This window comes from Cygnus atratus, chromosome 10 (genome assembly GCF_013377495.2).
Source record: "Cygnus atratus isolate AKBS03 ecotype Queensland, Australia chromosome 10, CAtr_DNAZoo_HiC_assembly, whole genome shotgun sequence".
Taxonomy (NCBI): Eukaryota; Metazoa; Chordata; class Aves; order Anseriformes; family Anatidae; genus Cygnus; species Cygnus atratus.
Window position 1 is genome coordinate 12,825,216 of NC_066371.1, and position 27,686 is coordinate 12,852,901.

Consider the following 27,686-nt stretch of genomic DNA (forward strand, 5'->3'; position numbering starts at 1 on the left):
TTCAATATTTGCAAGTCCGAATTGGAAGAAGTGTTAGGGCGTAATTCAGGCAACTAGCCTGGCTGCACCTACTACAGGTGACGGTTTTCTGGTAGCAGTCAAGCAAAAGCCTAGTGTGAGTAGCCAAATAAAAGGAGTGACGGGTTAGGAAAGCCTTTTTTTTTCCCCTCTGGAGGGAGATGTGTGATTTTTGTATTTCTCAGAGTAGCTGTGTAGCACATTACCTTGAATGCCGCGAACTCCTTGGGACATGGACTGTGCTAAAAGAACACTTGGAAGAATATTTTGGAAGCATTAAATGATGAGCAACCCTTGGCTTCTGGCTAAGACACCGACACAGGTTTTAAGAGCTGTGTTTCCTTCCCCATCTGTTAGCCCAATTTCCCGTGCAGCCCAGCTCCAGCCGGCCCGGGGGCGCAGAAGTACCCCAAGGGTCCCCCCCGCGGCGACGATGGTTGTGCCCGGCGGCGCCGCCCGCCCCCTCCCCCGCGGCCCCGCGCGGCCTCTCCCACTCGCGGCGCGGGGGGGGCCCGGCAGGGGAGGTGCTGCCGGGCCCGTCACGTGACGCGCGGCGGCGCCATGGCGCTGCGGGAGCAGGGCCCGGGCAGCGGCGGCGCCGGGGATGGCGGCGGCGGGGCCGGTGCCGGGCGGGACGCGGAGCCGTGCCTGGCGCTGCTGCCCTGGGACCGCTTCTCGGCCTGGCTGCACTGCGTGTGCGTCGTGGGCTTCGACCTGGAGCTGGGCCAGGCGGTGGAGGTACGTGAGGCGGCCGCGCGGGCACCGTTAGGTGCGGGCAGCGCGGCCGCGTTTCCCCCTCCCCGGGCCGCCCGGCTCCGGGCAGGGCGCTCCCTGCACTCCGCCGGCATCGGGAGCTTCCTCTGGGGTCATCGGGAGCTTCCTCCGGGGCCGGCGTTACGCGGCGGGGGGTGCGAGGGAAGCGGGGTGGGCAAAAGGCCACGGCGAGCTCGGGGGGAGCCCTTGAGGAGCCCTGGGAGAGCCGTGTGGAGCCCTGAGGGAGCCAAAAATAACCGTTTGAGGTACGTTCCTTGCACTATTAAATGAACGTCGAGCTGTGAGCTACTGATGCTGCCCCACACTGCAGCTTTTTTGCTCCCAGCTGCCTGTTACCATCTTGCACAGACATCTCTGGAGCAGCATATTGAACTGCATTGGGCCAGGTGATCTTTTCCAAGGCCTTTTCCGACCTTAATGATTATATGATTGAGACGAAAAACAAACTAAAAGAGTACTTTCATTTGGATCAGTTTCACATCCTGTTCCACTGTGTTCATCATATGACTGTGCAGCAAACACAGTTTGTGTGGAAGGAAAAGTGTCCTTTCTCTAGTTTTTTGGGTTGTTGTTAAAGTGCTGCTAGCATAAGCGTATGGCAGACAGGCTTAAAATTCAACAAAGATAGCTATTACAATAGTTAAAATACGTAATTTATATGCATTGTTGGCTGCAGGAGAAATACAAATAATAAACGGGCACACTGGGGTTATTGTCTGAGTTACGTTCATCTAACATTATAAGGTGTTGCTAACAACTAAGACAGGTATTTCTTTGTAACCTGTGACTTAAGCAGATAATGTTCGCGGTGGATGAGGGAAGCACAGAGTATCCCTTGTCCTGTCAGCAAACAGCTCAAAACTGTTAGCAGTCCCATTAATTTTAGTTGAAAGCACAAAATGAAACTCAAAATGTGTACAGAAGTAAGGCCTGAGTTGTTTCAGTTATGTTGCTGCAGGACAAATAATTAAGTTAGTTTCCATTGGAATCCTTAACAATTAGGTTACGTAACATTACAGACAATTAAGACATGGAAATGCAAAGTAAACGCTTGCATTGTTTCAAACCCGCAAGATGTGTTATTTCTTTTTTGGAAACTCCTTAGACAGAAGCAGCTCCGTGCCCAGATCTGCAATTCTAGGAGAAAGTTCTGATGACTGTTCAGGGGGAATAGGAGGGAGGTGGTTTCCAAGTAGGGGCAAAGTTACATTTCCTCCAATAATCACACTTTGCGAGTTACTTTTTTTTAAGGAACTTTTCAAGTTTCACTTATAAGCACATGCACTTATTATAAGGTTGGAGTTTGTGACACTGGATCTGCTGTAACACTGGAATCCATTTTTCAGAAAATGAGTCTTCTGGGCTTATTATTTTCTTTCTTGCCCAGCAAGTTAATTTATTGATTCAGTCAGGAAAGAAGAATGTGTGTAAAGGACATGTAGATTACAAAGGGAAATGTTTGGAAACAAGGGACTGATGGTCTCTCATAATTCTGCTTCTTTGTGTCCACTTTGCATTCTTTTCTTTTGTCCACCTTGCGCTCTCGTTCTGTCCTTGCTTTCGTTCATTTGGTAGGCAACTTCATTTTCAACACCTTCTTGCATAGCGGTAGCTCACAAGAATGGTGTTCATGTTCTTTTCTATTTGGACTTCTTTAGTAAGGTCATTCAGAATATTGGGAAAAGTTTTAAAACTTCCCCTGTGCTGTGCTTGCATTCGTTATCACAGCATCGTTCTGACATGGGTGTGCAGGTCAGAAAGGCTGAGGAGATGCAACAGTTGGCCTCCATTCTGTCAGAACTGTTTTTAACACTTAATTCCTTTAACTTCTGGGAAGACAGCGGCTAGTGAGCAAAAGGAATATTAATTCAAGTCAGGTCTATAGTCCTAATTATCTGACTAGGTGCAGATCATTTCAGCATCGTTCAACTGCTGAAGTAGTTCTGATCAAGTGTATTGCTTCTGGTAAGTTCATTACATCATCACATTAGTACAGAAAAATGTAAGAGGTTAAGAAGCATGAAGATAGGAATTGCAATTTAGTACATGCAGTATGCGGTGTTTCACCTATTCCACTATGTCTGGAAGTCACTGGATAGAAGGAGACTGAGGGAAAAAGAAATGAAGAGGGGATATAATGGCCAGGGGATGGCAAGTCTGCTTATTTGGAGACCTGGCAATTGATGTATTTGTTGCTTTCAATAAAGTAGAATGACATTATATTATCAGGAGATACATTTACTTAACATGTTGTAGAAAACAAGATTAAATGAGATAAATGAATATGGTCAACTAGCGTTAATGGTATGGTAGTATGAAAGGACTCTACACTGTGTTACTGTTCTTGGATTGAACCTCCGTTCTTACAGAGGTTCTCATCTGCGGAAGCCCTGAAACCACCTTTGAAACATTATTTTTGAATTTACGTTGGATTTTCTTTGCTTACAGGCTAGCCGCCCATTTTAGTAGTTTGGTTTTTTTTTAGTACCTTTTAGTTGAAGTTCAAGCATCTCATTTTTTTCCTCTATGTTCTGTTCTTACTTATTGGCATAATAATCAATTTTGTACATCCAGTTCCTTTTTTTGTAAATGATGTTTCCATGTCTTACATTGTGTTGCACTTTTTTTGATTTATGCATTGTAAACAATACGAAATATATATATATATTTTGTTCTGTCAGTTCAAGTGGCTTTTTGAGTTTATTCATTGAGCTTTCGCAGTTGCCAGCTCTCATTAGGGGCCAGTGTTCATCCTTCACCAGTTAGTATTAATCTATATTAATACTGCAATTGAATTTTGATTATTCCTACCTAACTATCCAGTGCAACAGATTTCTGACAATAAAATGTTACTGACATTCTGTGGAATCATTCGCTGCATCTCCTAGGTACAAGTTAAATATAAAGGCTGTGATCTTGCTCTTCCTTAAGACCAGTTGCACCAAAATGTCAAGTACTCTGAATTTTTGAGTGTACCTGTATGGTCTGCAACTGGTACCCAAAACACCATGTAAAGATATTTATCTTTACTCTCCAAGGTCATTAGCCTAAAAGCGTTTGAGAAATAAGAACAGACATGCAGTGTTAATAACTTGTCTCTGAAAATAGCCAAAGCTTGCAAGTATTTTTTAGGGTTGTATTGTAAAAATGTTTGGGAAGCTTTTTGCTTATATCCAGTTTATTTTCAAATAAAATATTACCTTTTTTCCTGTAGGTAATATATCCTCCACATTCAAAACTCACAGATAAAGAGGTAAGTCTTGGTTGCTGTGTAAGTATATCATTTGTTTTTAGTTCAGTAATTTCAGGAAATATAACTGCTCTCTTCCTTTTTCCTATTCCTTAGAAAACCAGTATTTGCTATTTGTCGTTTCCAGACTCCAACTCAGGTAAGTGCTTCTTTTAATCTGTATTCATCTGTTGCTATGTTAAAAAAGAATTTAACAGTAAACATCTGTGGTTTTAGATTAAATTCTTCATGTGCAAATCTTAATATCACAGTCTAATATAACTTAATATAACTGTATTGCAGTAAGGTCTGAGAACTCTTTATTTAGTATAAGTGAAATACTGGGAATGTATGTAACAACTTCCAAGTGACATGCATGCAGAAGTTTTAAAGTTCTTTGCCAGTAAAGAATGGATATCTTAATATCTCCTTTAAACAAAGTAAAAATATTGTTGTTGAAGAGAAAAGTGTAGGCACAGAGTTCAGAAATGCATGGAAGGGATTTGGGACCCTCTTCTCATAAAGGAGTAAATGTATATTTTCTAAATTCTTAACATTGAAATGGACTCTTAAATTCAAGAGAGAGAACGGTCCTGAAGGAAAAACTTTAATTATCTTAAATTTTCTTCTCTATTCTTTGCTTTTGTTGCTGTGTGGTCCTGCTTGCTGAATTCTTCATTCATCTAAACTTTTCCTTTTCTGCTGCCAAAGAGGAATTAGAGGCATATGGCTGATGACTTAGACCACCTGCAGAAAGAGATGGCAAAAGTACAGACGCTTCTTTTCACATTTCTTTTCTTTACAAAAATCAAAGCTTGTAGTAGCAGATTTGTCCCTATAGTGCTCTTAACCTCTGGTAGTTCTGCAGCATAACTGTGATATCAAGTGATGCAGATGTATGCTTTTAATACATATGAGAGAGCTCTGACATACGCCATTTAAAAAATGCCTTAGCTATTTTTCCTCTTTGTCTTAATGTCATTAAACTTAAGATATTTTCACTGTTCTTGATATCCTATGTATAAATAAAGCAAAAGCGTCTTTCTGTTATTGAAAGAGAAAATGTGTTGTCTTCTTATTACTCTCATTGTTAATGGTTATAAATTTGTCCAACCTTTGAAAGGTATTAAAGGTACAAAATAATGCATTAGGAACAAAGACTGATTTTTTTTTTTCCTTTTCCAAGTAAGTGTTAGTAAAGTTATTTTAGGCAGAATAGGTGTATGTAAAGAGGGTTTCCTTTCAGCAGGAAAAAAAAAAAAAACACCTTTCTTCTCTTTATGATGTGACTATCTGCAGGTTCTTGAGCATCCTTGATTTTCGGTAGGCTGATTTCAAATGGTGTAGAGGGATTACCTGCATAAAACCCACATTTAAAAATTAACTGAAAGTATGTGCTATCCTTTCTGATTTATTTTTGATTGTAGGATGTAACATATAAATAAAAGCTTTGTGTAATACAGCAGTAGAGGAAGTTACTAGCTTGTAGCTAAATTTGAGGTCAGTCTTTCCTAGGTTTTCGTGGCTTAAAAAGGCATAAAGGGCCTGGGAGGGGTTGTTTGGTTTGAGTATTTATTTATGTGGAGAACTTGACAGATCGCTTCATCTTTTCGTTTTTAAATCTATGAATAGAAGTCATTCTAAGACTCCTAGTGACCATGAATTTAGAAAAAAAAAAAGATTTAATCAGGTGCTAGGTCATAACACTTGTGTTTTTATATGAAGTTATGTGATACTGTTATTTTTAAAACAGTATATTTGACTCTTCTGCATGGGTCGTAAAGAAAAGAACAGTCGTTTACCATTCTTTTTGAATTCTATGTACATGAAGAACTTCATCATATTGTGAATCATATTTATTTAAGAATTCTCCAGGGTGTTAATGATAAAGGGTAATTTACTTTTACCTCTTTTTTTACCTCTTAATTTACTTTTACCTCTGTGGTAGCTTTTTATAATAGCTGGTTTTAGCTATACAGCTGAATGAAGGGAACTAACTGAAAACATGGAGTAATTTCTTAGTGCTTTGTTATTGGCGTGTAAGGTATTTTTCGTGTGATGATTAGGTCCATGTTCTAAGAACTTGTTTCAGCTACCTGTTTGAATTGGTTGGCTGTCCCAGGGTACAGTGTTGTGGTGTTTTTGGCTTTGTCTTGGCGCATTGTGGTTTCCCACTGAAGCTTCGAGGGATTCTGAGCCTCGGGTCTGGATGCTCTGACCATGCCATTATTAATCCATGCTGCCAGTTGCACAGGAAGGTGAATTTGGCTGAGGATTTGGGCTGCCTGTGCTTGCTGTAGCAGTAAGCATGTGGTTGATGGAGAAGTTTAAAAAAAAAAAAATTGAGCTTGTTAGTCTGAAAAAGAGTTAGCTGGAGTGTGGAGCTTTGCCGCTCTGTTCAGTCAATTAGCACTGGCTAGTATAAGGACAGCTGTTAAGCATCCAGATTATCGGTAGTCACTTCCTGATTTTTCTTTTCCTGTAGAGCTTGACAAATGTTGTCTAACAGCTGTAAGAGCAAAACTCTAATGAAGAAGTTACACTTGCTTCCCCATGCTGAATGTCCTTTACCATCTGGAAACCTACTGCAATAACAGTAGCTATAGGTTTAGCAATAGATCTTTTTTATAGTCACTTACATGAAGGTTTCCATTGTTAGAGTAAAAATAGTCTGCTTACCATAGCTTGGCAATGCCTGGGAGGTTGCTTTTCAATTTATTGTTTTCATATTAATAACACTGCATTCCAAAGGGGCAATTTTTTTTAACAGGTTTGTCGCAGTGCGCAATGTGCTTGCGTGTTCTTAAGATTCTAGCCAAACAGCAGTCTGCTCAGCTTATCTAGCTTTTACTTGAATGTCAGGTTTTTTTTTTTTTTGGAGCATCCTCTCTTTCGACGGCAAGCAACATTTTTAATGGCAAGAACATAGTCACAAGGGCATTAGTGCTACAAGTTCTGATACTATAGTTCTCGTGTTCCACCTGGAGAAAGTTTCTTTCATGTCTGGTACGAAGTTGGCCAAAATTTCAGACTGCAAATAGTCAATATACTTAATTAGATTTTCCTGTCAGAAATTTATTTCAATAGCAATGAAGGGAAACTTTACCCTTTGTGGGTATTATGGGACAGTCTGTTTTTGTCCTTTCCTGGAATTCTTCTGATGTGACTTTGTGTTAGTAGCAAATATTTGTGTTTAAATATATGTATTATATTTATGTTTTGACAGCATGTTCAGAATGTCTGAATTTCATTCAGTTTTATGCAGTTCATTTTTGCAGCCATCAAAGTTATTTAGTCCTAGGCTTGCTCTTACAGTGCAACTTCTCTATTAATTTGGCCCAGCTTGATATCAAAAAAAGGCTAAATGCTGTCATTGAACAGAAATTTGGTCAAGATCAGAACTGTACCAATAAAATAGGTAATAACAGTAGGAGGACAGCTGTTAGTGGAGCTCTTCAGGGACATTACAGTCTTAAGTCTTTACAGCTAATAAACTCACTGTGAGGTAGAATGACTTTACTTTCTCTTGTTGAAGAAAAGCTATTTATTGCTGCCACAGGTTCCAAATCACTCACCCCAAATTTATATATTTATAAATAAGTGGGCATAATAGCAGTGCAAAATAATTGAACCAGAACTATTTTACCTCTTTCTGTGGACAAGTGCTAATGTTTAAGCAAATTCAAAATACTGTCATTTGTTGTTTATTTCTTCCCCCTATGTAGGTTGTCTTGGGGACACACAGTTTTGTTTTAGATTTCGACGGTCTCCTGGAAGGAAAGTTTCATTGTGTTGTTTTCTGGACCAATTGGATAGAGATCTACCAGTTTACTTAAAGGTTGGAAATTAAAAAAATAAAGTTAATTTCTTCTGGATAATGTTAATTAATAGGTCTTAACACTTAGATTAATGCTTGAAAAACAAAAACTGAACTGGATGTCGTGAAAGGTGAAGCTGAGCAGATGTTTTTTCTAGTATGTCATTATCATAATAAGTAACTGATAATGGATTTTGGACTGCAAAGAGTCAAACTGATGACCAGAGCTGTTTTGTTACTGACTGGAAACCTGAATATCAGATTGCAGGAACCCTTACCTTATAGGGAATCTGAAGTACTTTATAATGTTAACAAACAAGACAAAAACAAACAAAAACCCACAAAGTTTAGAGGTCTCTCTCTGTTTCCTCTCTTCATGTTCTTGAAGATGGTGGAGTTATCTAAAAGAGGTAGTGACCAAAAAGTCATTCTTGGTATTTTAACTATGCTAGTGGGAGTTTGACTCTCAGATTCAATTTGAATCTGTTTATGCGGCAAATAGTTGAATTCCTGCATGTAGGAAGTATGATGTTTTACTGTTGAAATGTGAGAGCATGCTTCCTTATTATTGCAAGCATATTTTATAACACTTATACATTAAAAGACTAGTTTTTATCTTCTCAAGTCGGGATTTCTTCAATTTTTTTTAACTACTAAAATCTTTTTAGTGCAACTTTGCAAAATTTGAGTGTTGATTCCTCAGGGAATTAACTCTATTTTTGCTTTCGTGGTATTTCAGGAGAATGTAGATATGAAAATAGTAAAGCCAGAAAGCACAACTATTTCCACACACTGGTGCTTTCTCTTTGAAGTAATTGAAAATCTTTTAATGCAGAGTACTCTTTTTGTGCCTAATCAACTTAGGAGCTTGCAGGTAAATAAACTTCTAAAATACATATAGAATCCTTCTGAAAGACAGACATTATCAGGTTGATATATTTAATTATTTTGGTTCTTTTGCAGAAAGATCCAGCATATTACTATGGCTATGTATATTTCAGACAGGTTCGAGACAAATCATTAAAAAGAGGCTATTTCCAGAAGGTAATTTCAATTATCCTAGGAAAATACAAATTTCAAAGTTAATTATTTTTCAGTGACCTTAGAGAAGCAGGAAGAATATCTTGCACTCTTAACTAAATTCTTTGGTGATTTGTAGTAAACCGATTTAATTTTACGTCAGCTTTGTTATGTTCCAGCAGTACTGTTTGGAAGAAAACTATTTTATGTTAAAACAAAAAGTTGGGAACTTTGGGGAGTTCTTTCTCAATTGCCTGCAGTAAAATGTGTGGTTAGCTTGTATGTGTGTGGGAAAAGTCACACTTGGTGTTCTCTGAGGATAATCAGTAGAACTGCAATACAACTGATTAACTTAAAGTTACATTTTTGTTTTGTAACTCTTTATTCCAGTCACTGGTCCTCATCAGCAAGCTGCCATATGTCCATCTCTTTCGCACTGTGCTTAAGCAAATAGCACCAGAATATTTCGAAAAAAGTGAAGCTTTCCTGGAAGCAGGTAGGGCTACTGTTATGTAGTTCTGGAAGCGCTCCTACAATATCACATACCTGTTTTGGAAAAAATAACAAACCATCATGGTCGAGTTTGTGCGTTTGTGTTTTTGCAGGGTAGAGGGCTAAACTTCAGCAAACTGGCTTGATTTCTATCTAGATCATTGAACAGAACTAATCTGGTTTTGGATCCTTTGTGGGAGAGTTGATCCACACTGAAAAATATTTAAGATTTTGTCATAAATTTCAGAACTAGCTGTTCGGTACAAGTAGCTGATGGAAACCTTTAATGTGTACTCTTCACAAATTGAGTCCTCTTGGGCATTGTGACAACGTTTGTTAAGCAACTGTACAAATGTCATCTTGCATTGGCGGGGGGGGGTTGTTTTAACCAAATACGAGAAGCAACAGGGCAGCACTGATAACAGGTGCATCAGCCTGCCCCGTATAAAATCTGAGTCTTTGTACTTTCACTGAGCAGCAATTTATGGAAACCGTTCTTGCTAAAAGAATTACCTGTGTATAGGCAGACTTTTGACAGGTTGTATTATGAACAAAATAAGTTCTAAAACAAAATTACTACTAGAATTAGTAATGATACTTGTAATTGCTTACAACAAAATGCTGGAAAACTTTGTAGGCAAACCTTTTATATCTCTTAGGACTTTTTTCCCCCATAATTACTTGTGTCTATCTGTTCTACAGTAGCTGATTTGTTGAAGTGTTTATGTAATGTTCACAGTTTTTTAATAATGTGCTTTCATGCTTTCTCATAATATTTCTTCAATGAATTACAAATCTGCTATAAAAACAGAAGACAAGATGACAGTATTTTCTTGAAATGAAAAATTTTCTAGTTCTAATGAAATAGTATATTAAGAAAGTCAACAATGCTGTAAAACTTCCTTAGAGTATGGAGTGAAGAAAAGATAATGTTGTGGGGTATTAGCACTGACTTAAAAATTCAGTGTGCACAAAGGTGACTACAATACTGTGAGTTAATGCATATACATACTAGCTGTATGTATATGTGGTATACTTTATATTTTTTTTCTTTAAGTCTGTAGTGATGTTGATCGCTGGCCACCACCAATTCCAGGGGAGATACTACATTTGCCTATCATGGGTATTATAATGAAGGTAAGTATTTCAGCACTTCTTTTCTCTGAGGGTGGTTTCTTTTCCATTTGTTGTGTATGTACTCACTGTATTCTCCCTTGTTTTCAGTGTCTCATACTTCATTCAGAACAAGAATAGACTTATGTTCCACTCAGAGTAAAAGCTGGGGTTGTCTTCATTAGGTTCCTTGATTGAGGGGGTAATTTTTTATTAATTTTTTGTGGTGCATAGGTTAACATTTGTTTTTTTGTGGATATTAAAGAGAGATATTTCAAGACGACTATTAATTGCACTCTCTATATTAACTGTCTGGAATATGCAGGAGGCTTTAATGCTAATTATATTTGTCAAATATTGAGTAACACTTGAAAATACTGATAATTAAATTGTAGTCAACTAAATGAAATGTATTGATGAAAAACATTCTTGTTATTGAAGTTTGATAAACAAAGATCTGTTTTGGCCCATGCACCAGAAATTAATTTCTTGACCTGTTGATAATTCTCAATGAAACTGAAATACGTCTGAAGAAATCTATTAAAGAAGTTGAATCTAGTGCATGGAGAACTGTGGAGATTAAATGGTGGCCGAAAATTGTGCCTCTGGGAGCCACAGTATCTTTATTTGAAATGCAATTAAATGGAGTTGATGGATCCAGAGGTTACAGGCAGAAGTACATTCTTAGCAGATAGTTTCAAGCTTATGGCCAGACACATTTGCCTTACCAGGGAGAAGTTTCTGAAGCTATTTTGCTTTATATACCTTTAGAAATAGTAGAATATAGAATAATATAATAATAGAATAATAATAGATAATAAAATATATAAAATATAATTCTATAATAATAGAATAATAAATATATTTAGAAAAAGATATTTATGTTGTTCACTATATTTGGGTTTTGTACCATACCCACCAAGAAGTCTGACGTTTTGACAGTCTTTTTTGTTTTCCCCCTCCTAACAATAATTCTGTATCACCTTAAAACCCCATAACCTTGTTTTAGATTGTTCTCTAAAGCATTTGAATGTTTTTGGTTGGTTTGAATTTATTTTAATTTGAATTTATTGTAAGAGTTGTGACTAATGTAACCAGTGGTCTTTTTATTGAAGTATAGTTTTCATATTCTAATATTCAAATTGCAGTATAGTGCTACGTAGCATTGCATATCAATTCCTGTAATAATTATCTGTAGTTTTAAGCTATGTATTCTTTGTTATGTGAATATTCTGGAGAGTAAGTTAAGCACAGTACTGTATTACATTCTGTATTACATTCTCTTTAAATGTTGCAATTTATGTGTAAGTGATTATTTTAGGTCAATGCCAGATTTGATACAAGGAGGAGAAATTATTTGTCTTTCTTTCTTAGCTGCGGATTCCGACATACCGTGACAAGCCTGGAACAACCCAAATAGTACAGAACATGCACCAGGTAGAGATTAGATGCTGCTGTTGTGTATAGCCGTAAGACAAAGCTAAATAGCTGCCTTCATTCTTTCTCTTTAAACTTGTTCATAAAAGATTGATAGCAAATCCTTATATATTTTGATAAAAATGAAATCCAGTCATTGAAATTTTGAATAGAAGAGTCTAGTGTTGGATTCTTCATATAAAAGTATTTTAATCCTGTTACCCTGGGCACATCAGGGGATGACACGAGTCGTCCTGCTGCGGGAAGAGGATAGTTGGCTAACAAAATTACTTAACTTGAGCATCCTTTTAAAGAGTGAAGCTATACAAAACTATATGTTGGAGGACAAAAATCACATCAAAAATCTTTTCCCATAGAAGCTGGTTATAAAATAAATCTGTCTGTGCCTTCATATGCTGCACAGCTCTTGTTTGAAACAGCTTCAGCGTTTTTTATCATTTTCAGCCTGACAGTCGCATAAGGGGGTGGGTGGGTGGGTGAGTGTGTGTGTGCTGGGGAAATCTTGCTTTTATCATAAAAAAAGTTACTTGGGGAGACAGTGCACTACGACCGCAGTAGTACAGTAGTGGTACATAAGGTATATAGCATCTACTGTATATAAACCCTTAAGGCAAACTGTTTTAATACCTGTGATGACTAAAAAGCTAGTATTGTGATGTCTTTTAGGCAAATGCTCAAATCTCTATGGCCTTACCAACTGTTCATGAAGTAGACCTTTTCAGGTAGGACTGATTTATTCCTAACTGTGAATTTCCCACAAGTCAAAGATGGAGGGTTCCATAACACAAAGTTAACAGGTCACAAGCTATTGTTTATCAGTATTATTTTTAATACTCTTTTTCCGTAAAGCTGTCTAAAAAAGAATTCAGACAACACGAAACTGCAATCTATAAGCAAGTTCATTAAATGTTCCCTTTTACAATAATATTTTATATTTTTCAAATGACTCAAATTCTCCTGGAAACCTTCTTTTCATACAGTTATTAACCAGATATGTATTCCTTCTGGTTATGTTAAATGTATTAAAATCTCTCAATCTGTTTTCAGATGTTTTTGTCCAGTGTTCTTTCACATCCAGATGCTTTGGGAACTAGTACTGCTAGGAGAACCACTTGTTGTGATGGCACCGTCACCATCAGAATCTTCAGAAACCGTGTTGGCACTTGTTAGGTAAATGTAATGGAGCTGCCAAACTGATGACCAAGTGGGTCATTGTTGATTGCAGCTGATTGCAATTGGAGTTGATCTGAATATAACAAAGCCTTACAAATTTTAGATTAACTTTTTCTTTCATGAAATTTTGTATTGTATACATACAACAAACTTCTACTCTTTCTACCCTGCAGTTGTATTTCACCATTAAAGTACTGCAGTGATTTCAGGCCATACTTTACCATACATGACAGTGAATTCAAAGAATATACAACTCGCACACAAGCCCCGTAAGTAAACCAAACTTTGTTGTGAAGGTGTTGCTTAAAGTCACTTGTAACCGTAAATCTGCTTTAAGATATTGCTCAACTATTCTGATTTTAAGATTTATCTTATGGAATACAATAATTGGACATTTAAAATTGTCACTGCAGTTAGATAGGATAAAGAAGTTATTCAACAATGCCATAATTTGAGCTTCATAGGACTCTTGTGTACAGCATAAATAAAAGTGGAAGTCTGAAAGCAAGATTAAGTTTGGCTTTTCAGTAACACTTTGCCTATGCAATATCAGCTCTGGAATAGTTCCTCTGGAAATTGTTTTGTACTCATTTTAAGCAATAATTGAACACAGTGACATCTAGAATTCAACATCTGTACGTCTGTTTTGCAAAGTTAATTCATTTAGAGTCCTAGCTGAGACTCTCCTTTCAAAAGTATCTCTTCACTAAATTTGCTAGAAAAACATTGTAAATACTTCAGAAGTTAAGATCCTTTTTTAAGAGCATGAGTCTCAAATCCTGTACGAAACAGTTGTTTAAAACTGCTCTAAGGACGTTTGCTTCTCTTTAAAAAAAGATTAATATATTCTACTTTTATTTTAAGAGTATACACCTACGGTATTTCTTATGCTATTTAAATGCAGCTTGATTTGGAAATGGAGTACGTGTGTTAGATTCACTGCTATTTTTTAAACAATTTTTTCTAGTTCCTCAACAGGCAATGGCAGTTGTGTTGGGTTTTTCATTTGTTTGTTTTTTACTGTGTTTTTCCTCTCAAAAAAGTATTGCCAGTGGAAAAACATCTAAACATAGGCATTGTGCTTCCAGTTGTATTCCAGGGGCATGGTTATACAGTATGTAATTTAATTTCTAAAAATAATTTCAAGAAGAATTTAGCTAAACTTTAGTCACCCATGTTTTACTCATCTGTAGCAAAATATAAAGGTTGTTCAGTACCTTAGAATTTCTCTGGCTTTCTTACAGAAAAATGGCAAGGCTAGAAACAGGTGTTTAAAGCGGTGGCTCTAAGAAGGGGAAGAATTCAGATGATGCAGATTCTGTGTATTTCATTCTCTTTAGGGAGAGGGGAGCAAGGAGTGTTTTTTCCTCTTTGTTTTGACTTACGCTTTTTCAAATGTTACTTTAGTGATGCAGAATCAGAATTGGTTCTGGTAAGTATGCTCCTAAAAGTGACCAAGTAGTTTACCACAAAATCTTGCTATTGTGTTATCCGTAGCAATAAAACAACATTCCTCACGATTTGCTACCAATTTACCTTGGCCTGGAGAAACTTCTCTGTGTGAAAGAAAGCCTTACTGTAAACCTTGATGGTTTTCCTCCAGTTAGTAAAAGAATGTTAGTTCGTGTACATTGGTCCAAATCAATTGTGTGTGAAAGCCGCTTTTTAGTTCCCACACAATAAGCATGAAATAATTGCTGTGTTAAGTTAGGCTAGGCTAGACTTATCCATCCCTAGGGTTGTGAACTTTTGAGACTGTTTACTGTTTCTTATGTTGATTATTTATCATGACGATTATAAGAATATTAGATAAGTCATCACAAATCGATTTTTTTCAGAGTACAACGGAGGAATGTGTTGAAACATTTTTATGGACGCTGATCTTTATATTGTTTTGGAAGAGAAAATATAAGTCTCCTATGATAACATGGAAAACTCATGAGCAATATTTGCAAATCCCACTGAATTTAAATCAACAGTAGTAATGACTTTAGCAGGTTTATAGAAACACCAAAAATAATGAAACTGAATTCACAAGGGTGTGTGAATGGGGAAATATGTAACAAATATGTGGAATGAAATGTTTCCAGGTGAACTTGCTTTAACAGCAGTAGGACTGGGAAGAAGTGATTTACTGGTGAAGCTTGAGTCAGTGACGAGCAAGCAAAGACTTCAGAGTTACTGATGTGATTTTGCACTGCTCAGTCTATGGTGTAACGGGGCTGAGAGATGAAAATTGCTATTTCCATAGCTCAGGCATTATACCAAGCTACAAAGCTGTGTGTTCAGATTTTTGTCCTCTCTCTGAATGCCTGAGTTTAAAAAATATATATTGTTATAATTAGTAAGTGGAAGCAGGAATGTAAGTCAAAAATAGTTGTAGATTAGTATAAAAAATTTATACCCACTTGTCATCATGTTAAAAACATGAGATTCTTAAAACCAATCTGAAGAAGTAATGATAAGCTATTTTTAGCATAGCAGTTCCAGTGAGGTTTGCAGTTGTACTCTCTCCTTAGCTAAGATTTGACCATAAAATGGATGGCAGCCACTATATAGAAAAATATAGGACTAATATGATGTAATCATAATATAAGACCCAGATTCTGCAGCGCTGCTCTTACTGCCTCTTTTTCTGCCTGTATGCGTCCTCAAAGCCAGTTTCTATACAGAGTAGAAAGGAAAATCTGGCAATTTAATAGCATTGTGCCCAGGTTTACGATGTTCATGTACTTAATAACCTAATAACTGCTTTTTAACAAAGGACACTGAAGTGTTGGAAAGGAAGTAGAACAGCAAGTGTCTTTTTCCTTAATCTTGTCCTCTGAGCGGTAGCTCAATTGAGAAGTCTTGAACAAACAGCAGTTGCATTGGACATCAACGTTGAAGTACTGAGAGTCTGTCATAATCAAACTTTGAAACATAGCAATTAGCCTTTCAAATATAGGGTTAAATTTCTGCTCATTTAAAACAAACAAGCAAAGCCCACAATAATGTTAGATAATACCCTGTTCTCATTGTAAGTGGGCAGGAAATAGCTGAGAGTGTCAAGTGGAAGGTATGGCACTTATATTCTCTGCTCCTGTTCAGACTCTGAGACATCTGTCCAGCTGTTTTCTAAAACTTTCTTTAAACATGTTGTCTTACCTGCAGCTTAAAATTTAACTCTTAAATACAAAACCAGAATAATTTCAAGTTAAGAATTATAGTTGACCTCTTGTATTGATTAAGACACATGCTCTTGCTATCATATTTTAAACATTGTCATTATTTTTCTAGACCATCTGTCATTCTAGGGGTGACGAATCCTTTTTTTGCTAAAACACTCCAGCACTGGCCCCACATTATTCGGATTGGAGATATTAAACTTCCAGGTAAAGTATAAACATCCTCTACAATCCTGTGTGACAAGATCTGTGTACTTTATTTATAAACAAACATGTAATTTAGTTTTAGTTTAATGAATTTAGTTTACTACTAACCAAATACCTGTCAAAAAAAAAACATAATCAAATACCTGTCAAAAAACAAACAACAACAACAAAAAACTGTCAAAAAAAATCTGTCAAGTGAAATTAGGCTCTCCAGTACTGTATGTTTTGTATTGCCCAATCTAGTATATTTAATGCAAAAGGTGGCATTCATCAGTAATAATGTTTTCTCTAAACTTTCACACAGTCCTGGTTCTGTATTCTACCAAAAATGTATTAAATTGAGAAACGTCAATTCTGATACTAATTCTAGGATTAGCAGAATGTAATAGATCAGTTGCAGTAAGTGCACGGAAAGTAAGATCCATTAAAAAAGCTAAGTTAATAAAATAATTCTAATCTTCTAACATTTCAGTAATTATTATTTGTTCAAGGTGGACGACTTCCTTAATTTTAATGTAATATTTGATAACATATGAATGGCTAGTCTGTAATAAAATCCTGCAGTGCTCCATTTATGATAGGAAATTCCTGAATGTAGTTGTTTGCTGTGACAGGTTCACTGTTCTGAAAGTAGGACTGTATAAATATCCAGTTAGGGTAATATACCATAAAATTTGTAAAAACAAGTTACCTTGCATTTCTGCATGTACCAAAGTAGTTAAAGATTACTGTGTTCAGTATAATCATGGAAGTTTTTTTATAATCAAATTTTTTTATAATCATGGAAGTTTTTGCTTTACTTCAAAATATTATGCCTGTCCATGCTTCAGAATACCTGTTTCATAAGAAGGAAGATGGAACTATGTAGTTAAAATCTGAAAAATAAAATCTTACTTAGACTGTTGATCTGAAAGGCCATGTACCATGTTGCTTTCAGATTGGATACACAATTTTCAAGTGTGAAACTCTAAAGTTTTGGAGGAACTGTGTAAAATGCTTAGTTGGGAAGTTCTGGAGATGAATCTGTCTGACCTGCCTTTAAAAATTTAAACTTTAAAAAATTTAAACTTTAAAAAATTTAAACTTTAAAAAATTTAAACTTTATTTCTTTATGGACAAAGAGAGGGCTTGTGATTTATTTTTATTTTTTCCTTTTCTCCCCACTCTGCAGTTTCAGTAGTAATTTATACTATTACAAGTGTACTAGATATACTAGATATAAGAAGAAAATTCTGCCAAGGCTGCAAGATTGTTAACAGGATTTAGGGTCTTAGGGCTGGACAAGAATATATTTGACTAGAAGCAAAACAAAACAAACAAAAAAACACTTACTTTGAAACAGCGACTTAAATGGATTTTGTTATAACACGTAGTCTGTGACTACTGTTTAGTTTCATATATATCTAGTGACTTTAATTTTGGCTAAGGTACTAATGATTTGTTCCTGAAAGTGTTTACCTTAAGAGAAATAAAGGAAGATGGAATAAATTTTGAAGCGAATGAAACAAACATTCATTGCTCAACAGTCAATATTTTTCTTTGGCTACTTTGTTTCAGAAGGTTGTCAGTTTTTTGTTTTGTTTTGTTTTTGTTTTTCAACAGAGAACCTTTACACAAATTAAAAGCCTGTGTGATGGTGTTAATGTTCTTACTGGATGTTTCTGTATATTTACTTGGATGCTTGTTAATGTTTCTGATACCTCTTAGAATAGATAACGTCTTAGATAATATTATACATGGATAATATTATAAATATTACAAATATTTGATAATATAATAAAATTTTATAACATTATTGTAAATTATTATATTATTATAAATATTATAAAGTTTCTAAAAATCGTTGCAACATATAGCATACTAATACCTAGCAACAGGAATGGAGATTTCTAGTAAGATGGCTTTGAATGTTTTGGCAGGTGATGTTCCAAAGCAGGTGAAAGTGAAAAAACTGAAGAACCTAAAAACTTTGGACTCCAAACCTGGTAATCAAGTTGCCTCAGAGTTGAATTACCAGTATTTTTAGTTTAAAACAAACAAACCATTTTTCCTTTGGCTATATGCTACTGCTTTTTTTCTTTAGGTGTTTATACCTCTTATAAGCCATACTTGAACAAAGATGAAGAAATTGTTAAACAGTTACAAAAGGTAAGTCTCTTCGTGGAAACTGTATAGTATGCTGTCTTACAATGTTCTCATTTAGGGTTGATCTCTGTCTACATAACTAAAATGAAACTGCATTCTGATTCCTTTGCCCTGATTGGTAACTGAATAGATACTTTGAAATCCTCATTGTAGAAGAAAGGCCTTCTTTTATATGTTTCTATAACAACATGAATGGTGAAATTCACGAAGCTTGCTTAATGTTTTAGATAATTGAAATGATTGATCAGTCTATCTGTTTTGGCTTTTCCACCTTCTGCCATCCTCCTCGTGTCTCTTTAGTCTAGAAATTTCACCCATGAGGTGTTCAAGAATCAGAGCTTACAAACTGAAAAATCAGCTATTGAAGGCTTGAATGTGCAGAAAGAACTTGATCCTATTGCTTTCCTTTCATGGTTCAGGAGAGGGGGTGCAATGTACAAGCTTATGGCAAATGAGTACAGCAATATTAGAACAAATATTCTTTTTTTCTAAAAAAAAAAAAAAAAAAAGCCCTACTTACATATCAGACTTACTCAGATTCCTTTTTTAAGGGTGTGCAACAGAAACGTCCTACAGAAGCACAGAGTGTGATTCTTCGGAGATACTTTTTGGAATTGACAGAAAGTTTCATTATTCCACTAGTAAGTTGTTAGACTTTTTTTTTGTATGTGTAATACAAGGTAGGTTTCTTTTGGTGACAGTGTACCCCAGGGGTCAATACTGGGTCCAGTACTATTCAACATCTTCATTAATGACTTGGATGATGGGGCAGCTTTTACCCTCAGCAAGTTTACAGGTGACAACTCTGGGAAGAGTGGCTGATACTCTGGAGGGCTGTCCTGCCACTCAGGGACCTCAACAGGATGGAGAAATGAGCTGACAGGAACCTCATGCAGTTCAGCAAGGAGAAATGCAAAGTCCTGTACCTGGAGAGGAATAACCCTATGCATCATTCCATATGGGGCCTGGCCAGCCGGAAGGCGGATCTGCAGAAAAGGATCCAGGGGTCCTGGTGAACACCGGGTGAACCACGAGTCAGCAGTGTGCCCTTGTAGCAAAGAGGACCAGTGGTATCCTGGGCTGCAGGAGGAGGGCCGTTTCCAGCAGATCCAAAGGGGTGATCCTTCTCTTTTAGTCAGCACTGACGAAGCCACACCTGATACCTGCAGTATCGTGTCTAGGTCTGGGCTCCTCAGTACAAAAGTCATATGGAACTACTGGAGAGAGTCCAGCGAAGGGCCAGTAGAGTGATTGATTGAGGAACTGGAGCACACCAGGAAAGGCTAAGACAGTTGGGAATGTTTAGTATTGTAGCATAGGGAAGAGAAGAATCAACCGTTCTGTGGTTCTATGAATAATATTTGAGCTGCAGAAATTTAACATTAGGCTATGTCTTGACTTTTCTAAAATTTGTTAGTCTTACGTTTCTTCAGGTATGGTAATTAGCATAAGAACGATGTGGTAGCGTAATATCAAAGGAGGAAACATTTATATTCCTCGACAACAGGTTCAGATTTCAAAAAATGAATGCTCTATTGTGTATGTTCATAGCATTTTCAGATGCTTGCTTGTGATGTACTGTGTAGCATTTATGCAAAGTATAATTGTGCGTATATTTTAACATGGGTTAAGAAGGAAGTTTGTTTAATCCTTCCTCAACACTTGGAATTGACACCCCTGCCCCTTGTCTGTTTGAACTTTTTTTTGTTGGAGGTTTTTATTTTTGTGTGTGTGTGCATTTAAATACAGGGGTGTTTCCCCTGAACTTGAGAAATGGCAGTACTGAAAGAGTAGAGTTGGAAAGTACTTGGTGATGAGAAGAGCTCTAAAAATGTTGATTCTTGTAGTAATTTGTTATGACAGCTGAGGGGTAATCTCTCTACTAGTGCATGACAGATCAGCCAGCTCAGCCTGTAAAGGAATGATTCTCACGAGTTTGCTTTATCAAGTGATACTTTTTCTGGTTTTGGGTGCAATAAAACCAATTCCCAGCAAACTCTGTGTGTTCAGATGACTCTAGAAGATGCTGTTAAAATTTTACAAAGGAGAGACTGACTTACATTGAAGGTTGAGATACGTATACTTTTCATCTAATATAAAGGGGTGTCATATAAATTATTGTTTTTCAGTGAATCAGAATAATTTATTTTACAGTATCCTGCTCTTCAGCAAGTGGTGGATGCCTGCTGTTTAGCTCTCTAAACGTGTTACTTCACCTGTTCAAATCTCTAAGTGTAAGCTGAGGGGGCAAATTTTGCCTGATTTCTAACCAGTAAGCAGGGTTTCTTGGAATGCTAAACGTTCACCAGATTGTTTTTAATTCTTGACTGAGATGAGAATTGGCTGAAAGAAACTTAAAAGTAGGAAAATTTATGTACTCTAATAGTAAAAACTTACCTGCCCTGTAAATTGAAATCCTGTTCTAGTGGTTGCAGGCTAGTGATACATATTTATGCTGACAGATGAATATTGAGTTTAGGTTGCTGAATCCGTGCAGACTGACAGCTTGGAGGCTTTGACTAGCACTGAAACTGAGATTTGTCATCTGTTCTCTAGTCCTTGGGATGATGTTAAATGTGTTCTAATGCGCTCTTACCTAGCATTTGGAGTTAGGACATTCGCAAACAGTTCTGTACAAGGTTGTCATGTCTCTGGGCAAGTGTTTAAAAACAGGGAATTGATACCTAAGGCATTGGATTTTACATACTGATGATCCCTTTCTGAGCTCCATAAACACTCTGTGGATGAGCTGAACTTTTCATCATTTTACAGCATGCCATGATTGGCATCCAATTTCTGTTTTCATAATGTTACCAAAGCCGATTATGTTTGTAGATCAAAAAAGCATGGCCATGTGCAACAGCTTGTATTGATGTGCTTGTGTGAGCTGGCAAGGTGGAGCTGTCTCCTGTAGTCAGAGTTTAAGCTTCGGATTGACATTCCTAAGAAATGTCTCTACCACTGATGCTTGAGATAACCAGCTGAAGTGCTGCCAGTGCCTTTGCCAAGCATTGCTACTGCAGAGAGGCTCACAGCTGATACAGCGTTTGGTATGGTAGTTCTATATTTCTTTGTGCAAGAGGCTCTTAAGCACCCCTTCCAAATACTTGATACAATACGGAATTAGTGTTTGGCATTCACCCAGGATACGAAGGTACCTGTGAACTACCAAAATAGGAGGAGAAACTATTAACTAGTGGCTGGAGTTCAGGGTATATATATTTCACATGTGTTTGCTTCCTATCCTGCTTTACTTTTTCCTGCGTCCTTCTAGAACCTTGCTGATGTCAGGTTCTGTAGTTGAGAAGTGAAAATGGAATTAGATAAGCTCCTTCTTATATTCTCATGTGGTAAATATGTATGACCCCACCCTGTACCATTACTTAGAAGAGAACGCTCTGTGGTCACAAGTGATAAGTAAATATACACGTGGACTGTGTATCTTAAATACTGGTTATGCAAGCAACCTTTTTTTCCCTTTCCCTAGGAACGTTATGTGGCAAGCCTAATGCCTTTGCAAAAATGTATATCACCATGGAAGGTAAGGAAATAGAATCGGCATGAGCTGGAGATCGGTGATTGGAGAAGACAGTTACAGTATTCTAATGACTTTTTTCTTTTTTTTCTTCTTTCTGTAGAGTCCACCACAACTGAGGCATTTTAGCCAAGATGAATTCATGAAGACACTAGAAAAAGCAGGACCACAGCTCACTTCTGGTTTAAAAGGAGATTGGATAGGACTTTACAGGTCATTTCTTTCATCAGCATTATTTTTTTTTTCCTGAGCATGCTTATTGTCAGTATTGGTTTGAGTAAGACTTTATAAAACTGACTTTTGGAAAATATACTTTAATAGAAATTGTCCTGGTAAACAAGTATTATCTGTCAGGAGGTTAGAACTGGACTTTCCCCTTAACTTCATACCTGATTCCAATTAAACACAAAAATAAAAATAAGGATATTTAAAATTCAGCCTTGCTTTTATCTTGACAAAATGTCTAACGTTTATTGTCTCTCAGACACCTTTTATTTATGTTGATTTCTCAATACTTTTCTGGATTAGTAGAAGCTACTGTTTCACCACGGTTTTGTGAAAGTAAACAGAGAAAGGGTCCTGATCCTTACTCAACATCAAACATAACTACTTTACAGTTGATGATATAGAAAACTCTTATCAGAATTGTAATTAAAATAAAAATTTTATTTTGTTTCTGTGTTTTAACAGGCATTTTTTGAAATCACCAAATTTTGATGGCTGGTTTAGGAGCCGGCAGAAAGAAATGACACAGAAGTTGGAGGCCCTTCATTTAGAGGCACTCTGTAATGAGGTTAGAAAAATGAGTGCTTATGATTGTATTTATCAACTTGTAATAATAAAAATATCTCCCTCAAGTCAGTTTTACTTCTGCTGTTTGCATTGGTTGAACATAAAAAAAGTTGATAACTTTGTCAAGTACATGTAACAAAACATGAATTTGTTAACCATGTACAGGCTAGAACTAAGATAACAAAAGAGAAAAGTATGACCGTTCACTTTCTTTTTTTAATGACTGTCATCATTTATAAAACAAGTCTTAAATCATTTTCTTTTTTTATATATATATATTTATATATATATATTTATATATTTTGAATTTCACATTTTTCCTCAAAAAATGTTTTTTTCCTCCTATTTGGCAATGTTATTTCATTCGTCTTCTTTTCCCTTTGTTTAATTTGACATAACACACTTTGAGCTGCTATTTAACTTTGAAGGTATAAACTAAGTGAATACCACAGAAAGTTGACAACTGATTACTTATTGATAGGAAATAAGCCTACAACTAATCAATAATAATTAGAAACTGAGATGTGAAATCTGTTATTGGTATGTAATGATCATATGTTGTAAGATCCATTCTTTACATAAGCAGCTGAGGTATGTATCAGCATAATTTGTCAGAACAATTGGCTGAAATAAAGGCATCACAAAAAGAGAAGAGATTGTACAGCTAAACAGAGAATAGGAAAAGCAAAAAGTACATCACAGCTTTAACTAGTGGATCTATCTATATATATTTAATTTTAATTTAAAATAAGCTATTGATTTTTATCCCTGGATTTGTCAATTCCTAAACAGTACTTCATAGGAATCCACACAGGTTGCTCAAGTAGAGCAGCCTAATAGTTTGCAGGGCAATAGCTAGGTCAGTTAGCTCACCTAGAATATATCCAACTATATTTGATACTAATTTATTACAAAGAGAAGGATTTTTGTCACAAATTTATTACAGTTTCTGCTCCTTGTTAGCTTTTTCTTTCGATCTAATAGTTAAAATCTTTCTGTACATGAGAAAATGTCTTTAATAGGTGAATAGTAAAGGAAGAGGAGAACAGAATTGGCATAAGGAAATTCACTTAAGTACATTTTGCTGGTTATCAGCTATGTGATAGATTTCCTTTAATGCCCTAGAAACAAGAAGTGCAGCTTGGCACTATTTTAATCTATAATCATGCTGGCCAATCTGATTTGGAAAACACTCACTGCCGTTTTGCATTGTAGATGCTATTTTTGAAACTAAGCCTGTTTGGCATGATTTTTTTTCTATATTTGTTTGTATTGTGGTTGTGCCTTAGTCTCCTTTCGTGTTAAGTCCTGGGCGAACCTGCAAATAAAGCAGATTTTGCAGTTCAGAGACAGTATGTGAGTAAAACAAGTTAGGTAAATGGCATAAAAATAAGGAAAAGGAGAAGACCCACTAAGAACAGTAGGTGTAAATTACTTCCACTTTTGAAAATATGTGTTGCCATAAATACTTCAATGTTTAATTTTTATTCTGTTAGAATTTGGTTTTCTGGAGTCAGAAGCATACTGAAGTAGAAACAGTGGATCTTGTCTTAAAGTTAAAGAACAAACTGGTAAGTATGTGAATTAAACATGGCTGTAATTTGTCTTGATAAACCAGATAGAAGCATTATATAGTTGTGTTCACAAGTACTTCAGCAAAAATATTCTTTAAAATCTAGGTGGCTAAAGGAATCAGGTGTTATAAACAAACAAACAGTTCAGCCATGACTGAAAGCAAGCCAGCTTCCCAGCATTAGCCGGCTATGTTAGAAGCATTGCAGAGAGATCTTGTTAAGACCACTTGGAACTGCTTGGGAGCAAGGCTCAATCCTCACAGAAGCAGAAAACCAAACTTTCTTGTCATTTCTGGAAGTCCAAATCAGTGTTAGCTCATGCTGGTGTATGCACGTTGAGGAAACCTGATGTGGCAGGTTTCTGACCAGAACAGCAGATCCAAATCTCTATTTGGTTGACAAATGAGGAATTCATTTTCCAGATTTGCTAATATGTTATTTTGGTGTCTCTTGAGGTAAACTGGCATTTTTGGTAGAAGTCATTTCTTATTGTACATTTTGCAGTTACAGGCTGACAGAGAGCATCTTCCTGTGAAAACTGACACACTGAAAAAGCTGCAGGCACACATCCATGACATTATACTAGCACTTCCAGATGACTTGCAGGACATCTTGCTCAAAACTGGCACAACGTGATTTCTACTGGCCTTTTTTGTGTGTGTGTTTGTATGTGTGCAGAAAATGGAAGGTGAATGTAGTGTCGTGGAAGACAGTGGCTTACAAAGTTCAGGACACATATCTAAATAGTAGGTTAACACTACAAACGGACTACACTACTAGTATAGTCCACTGTAATATTTTCACTGTTTTTTCCCCACTTAAGTACCAATGCAACTAAAGGAATTCTTGTGTCTAATAATGTTTCAAATAAGTGCTCTTAAAGAAGAATCTGTGGGCATCTGAAATTATACCACAGTATAGGACCACAGTGCAGTGCTGGCATTGCAGAATGTTTTCTAATTGGTGCTGCTATACCCAGTCCTGTTAACTCAGGGGTAAGCAATATTGATCCTGTACTGTCCTGTTGATGTAGTATCTGCCGTTTGTTTGTTTGTTTTTTTTAAAAAAAACTTGGATAACATGTGACTTGGTCAGTATGCATCATATTTGAGGTATTTTACTGGTAAACCATCAACAGTTTACAAAACTGTTTCAGGGACAGCTGAAATCATCAGACTGGTTCTTAACTTCCTTCCTTTCACCTTCTTAACCTCTTTCCAAAGACCATATTGATTTAGAGAATCATTAGAGAACAGAAGGCAGCTGACAGAAATTTCCTGAAGAGAAGCCTTTTCTATTCAATATCAGTTAATTAGGGTGCTCTTATTCACATGCCTTAAATAAATATATACTAATTTGTGGCTTTAAACTGCTGACATTCAGGATTTAAAGTGGATCACCAGTGTAAATGTATTCATCACAGTAACAGTATTCATCGCAGGAAGTAAGCAGTAGTGTTCTAAAACAGAATTTAAAATCAATGACTTCAGTAGAGTTAGCTGATACACAATCTCTTTCTGTTGGAGATCATAGCTTCTGTTTGAAATTTTTATAAATATATTTTTTTAATTATTTTTGGTTTTGTTTTTACTTACACCAGTAGGGTCTTTGACGAGCTAACAGGGTGGGAGGAGATAATGTTGGCTTCAGCTGACAAAAGCCTACGGAGAGGTCAAACTGTGGCAAGAAAAGATTGTAGCAGGAAATTGTTCTTGGTATATGCATATAGCAGACGTGCATAAAGAATGATTTCCTCTTGCATACTAAGCAACAAGAACATGATGTTTTTCTTGAACAAGGTTCCATGGTATATTAAAACTCAGCTGCTCCACATGCAGTGTTGTACTTTGACCAATTTCAAGTAGAATAAACTTAATGCTATAGTGTACACACAGCATAAACTTTTACATAACAAGTGGATCACAGTTATCAAAAAAATCTGCTTTTAAGTGCTTGGATAGAATTTTTTAAAACATATGACATTGTAATCCTGCTATAAGAAAATGCTTTTGTATGATATTTCATATCATCTTTCTAAAAATGTCTTATTTAGATAAAGTGTCACAATTGTATTTTTATGAAAATGTGTATTTTAATACTGTTATGGTTTGTATACAATTATTCATGACCAAAAGTTTAATGTATCTATTACGTTACTTAAACTACTTCACTTTAGCATTACTTTCTAACTTGGAATTTCTTTTGCACACCATGATGAATATAATTTCTAATCTAGAAATTAATAAGTGGCCATTCTTATACTAAATTTAACTTGGAGCACTGTGTAGCTTCTCGGAACCATATAAGCTGGTAACAACTGATAAATATTATTACGTGACTGCAAATATGTATTTTTGTAAAAGAAAATAAACTTTTTTTTTTTTTGGAAGTTATGTGTCTTAGATGCAGGGTGTGACTTTTTCCTTTTTTTCTCTCAGCTCTTAGAGAGAGACCTCTGCTTAGTCTGACTTTGTGAAGCTGTATGGTGTAGGTGACCAGAAATACATGCTACAATGGAGTGTTGCTGTAGTTTGATCATGCATCATGGTTATTGTGTGATAGAGTCCGAAGGATCCTTAAGAATCCAAATAGCAGGGACTGACTTCCAAGCAACATTTATCCATTCTTCAATTTCCTGTACACAGCTGATGGGCCCTGGAGAAACATGACAGTGGGAGGCAGGTTCCAAGCGAAGTTCAATTTGCCTTTCTTTAATGGAGGTGGCATTAGGTTAAATGCCTGAACTGGATGTTTAAACAGAATTATTTGAACCTTGCTCAAAAGAAAGGCAAAAGGGAAAGTTGTACTGGGTTGTTTGCCATCTTTGTCAGTGCTCTGTAATGCTTTTTGTAATGGTGGTTCAGAAGGCCCCTAAGATAGAGCTGCAAGCCCTGGCCAGAGGTGGTCAGGACGGTGGGAGCAGCGCTGTACTGCTCCCTGCAGCGTTCTGGTTGCCCCTTGCTCTTCCACCTGCCCCTTTCACCAGAGGGCTCAGAACCCAGAGCCAGGCTTGAAAATAAACACAGTTCTACACAGACTAAAGAAACCTTTGTCTGGGGATTGGAGATTTCCCTTTTCACGTCATACCCTCCAAAAAGGAGCATGTTGTTACTAAAACGTGGCTCGTTTCGGTTTTCATTCCTGCGTCTGTGTGCTGCCTCCTTCCTGCTGGGGCAGCTGCACACGCCGTTAG

General features: G+C 36.6%; 1 protein-coding gene across 3 annotated transcripts; it reads left to right on the plus strand.

Moving 5' to 3' along the window:
- Window positions 1-565: 565 nt before the first annotated feature.
- Window positions 566-27,612, plus strand: DENND6A (DENN domain containing 6A). Of its 3 annotated transcripts, XM_035546577.2 has the most exons (20): window positions 566-756; window positions 4,007-4,045; window positions 4,139-4,181; window positions 7,747-7,859; window positions 8,802-8,882; window positions 9,249-9,354; window positions 10,408-10,487; window positions 11,838-11,900; window positions 12,567-12,622; window positions 12,948-13,070; window positions 13,247-13,342; window positions 16,353-16,447; window positions 18,367-18,432; window positions 18,531-18,595; window positions 19,144-19,233; window positions 22,080-22,133; window positions 22,231-22,340; window positions 22,818-22,920; window positions 24,416-24,490; window positions 24,998-27,612. In XM_035546577.2, exons 1-20 carry the CDS (start codon window positions 580-582, stop codon window positions 25,127-25,129), a joined length of 1,767 nt encoding a protein of 588 aa, XP_035402470.1. In that variant the 5' UTR covers window positions 566-579; the 3' UTR covers window positions 25,130-27,612. The 3 variants fall into 3 exon arrangements, with proteins under 3 accessions (XP_035402470.1, XP_050568626.1, XP_035402471.1); XM_050712669.1 differs by lacking the exon at window positions 19,144-19,233; XM_035546578.2 differs by lacking the exon at window positions 8,802-8,882.
- The last annotated feature ends 74 nt before the right edge of the window (window positions 27,613-27,686 follow it).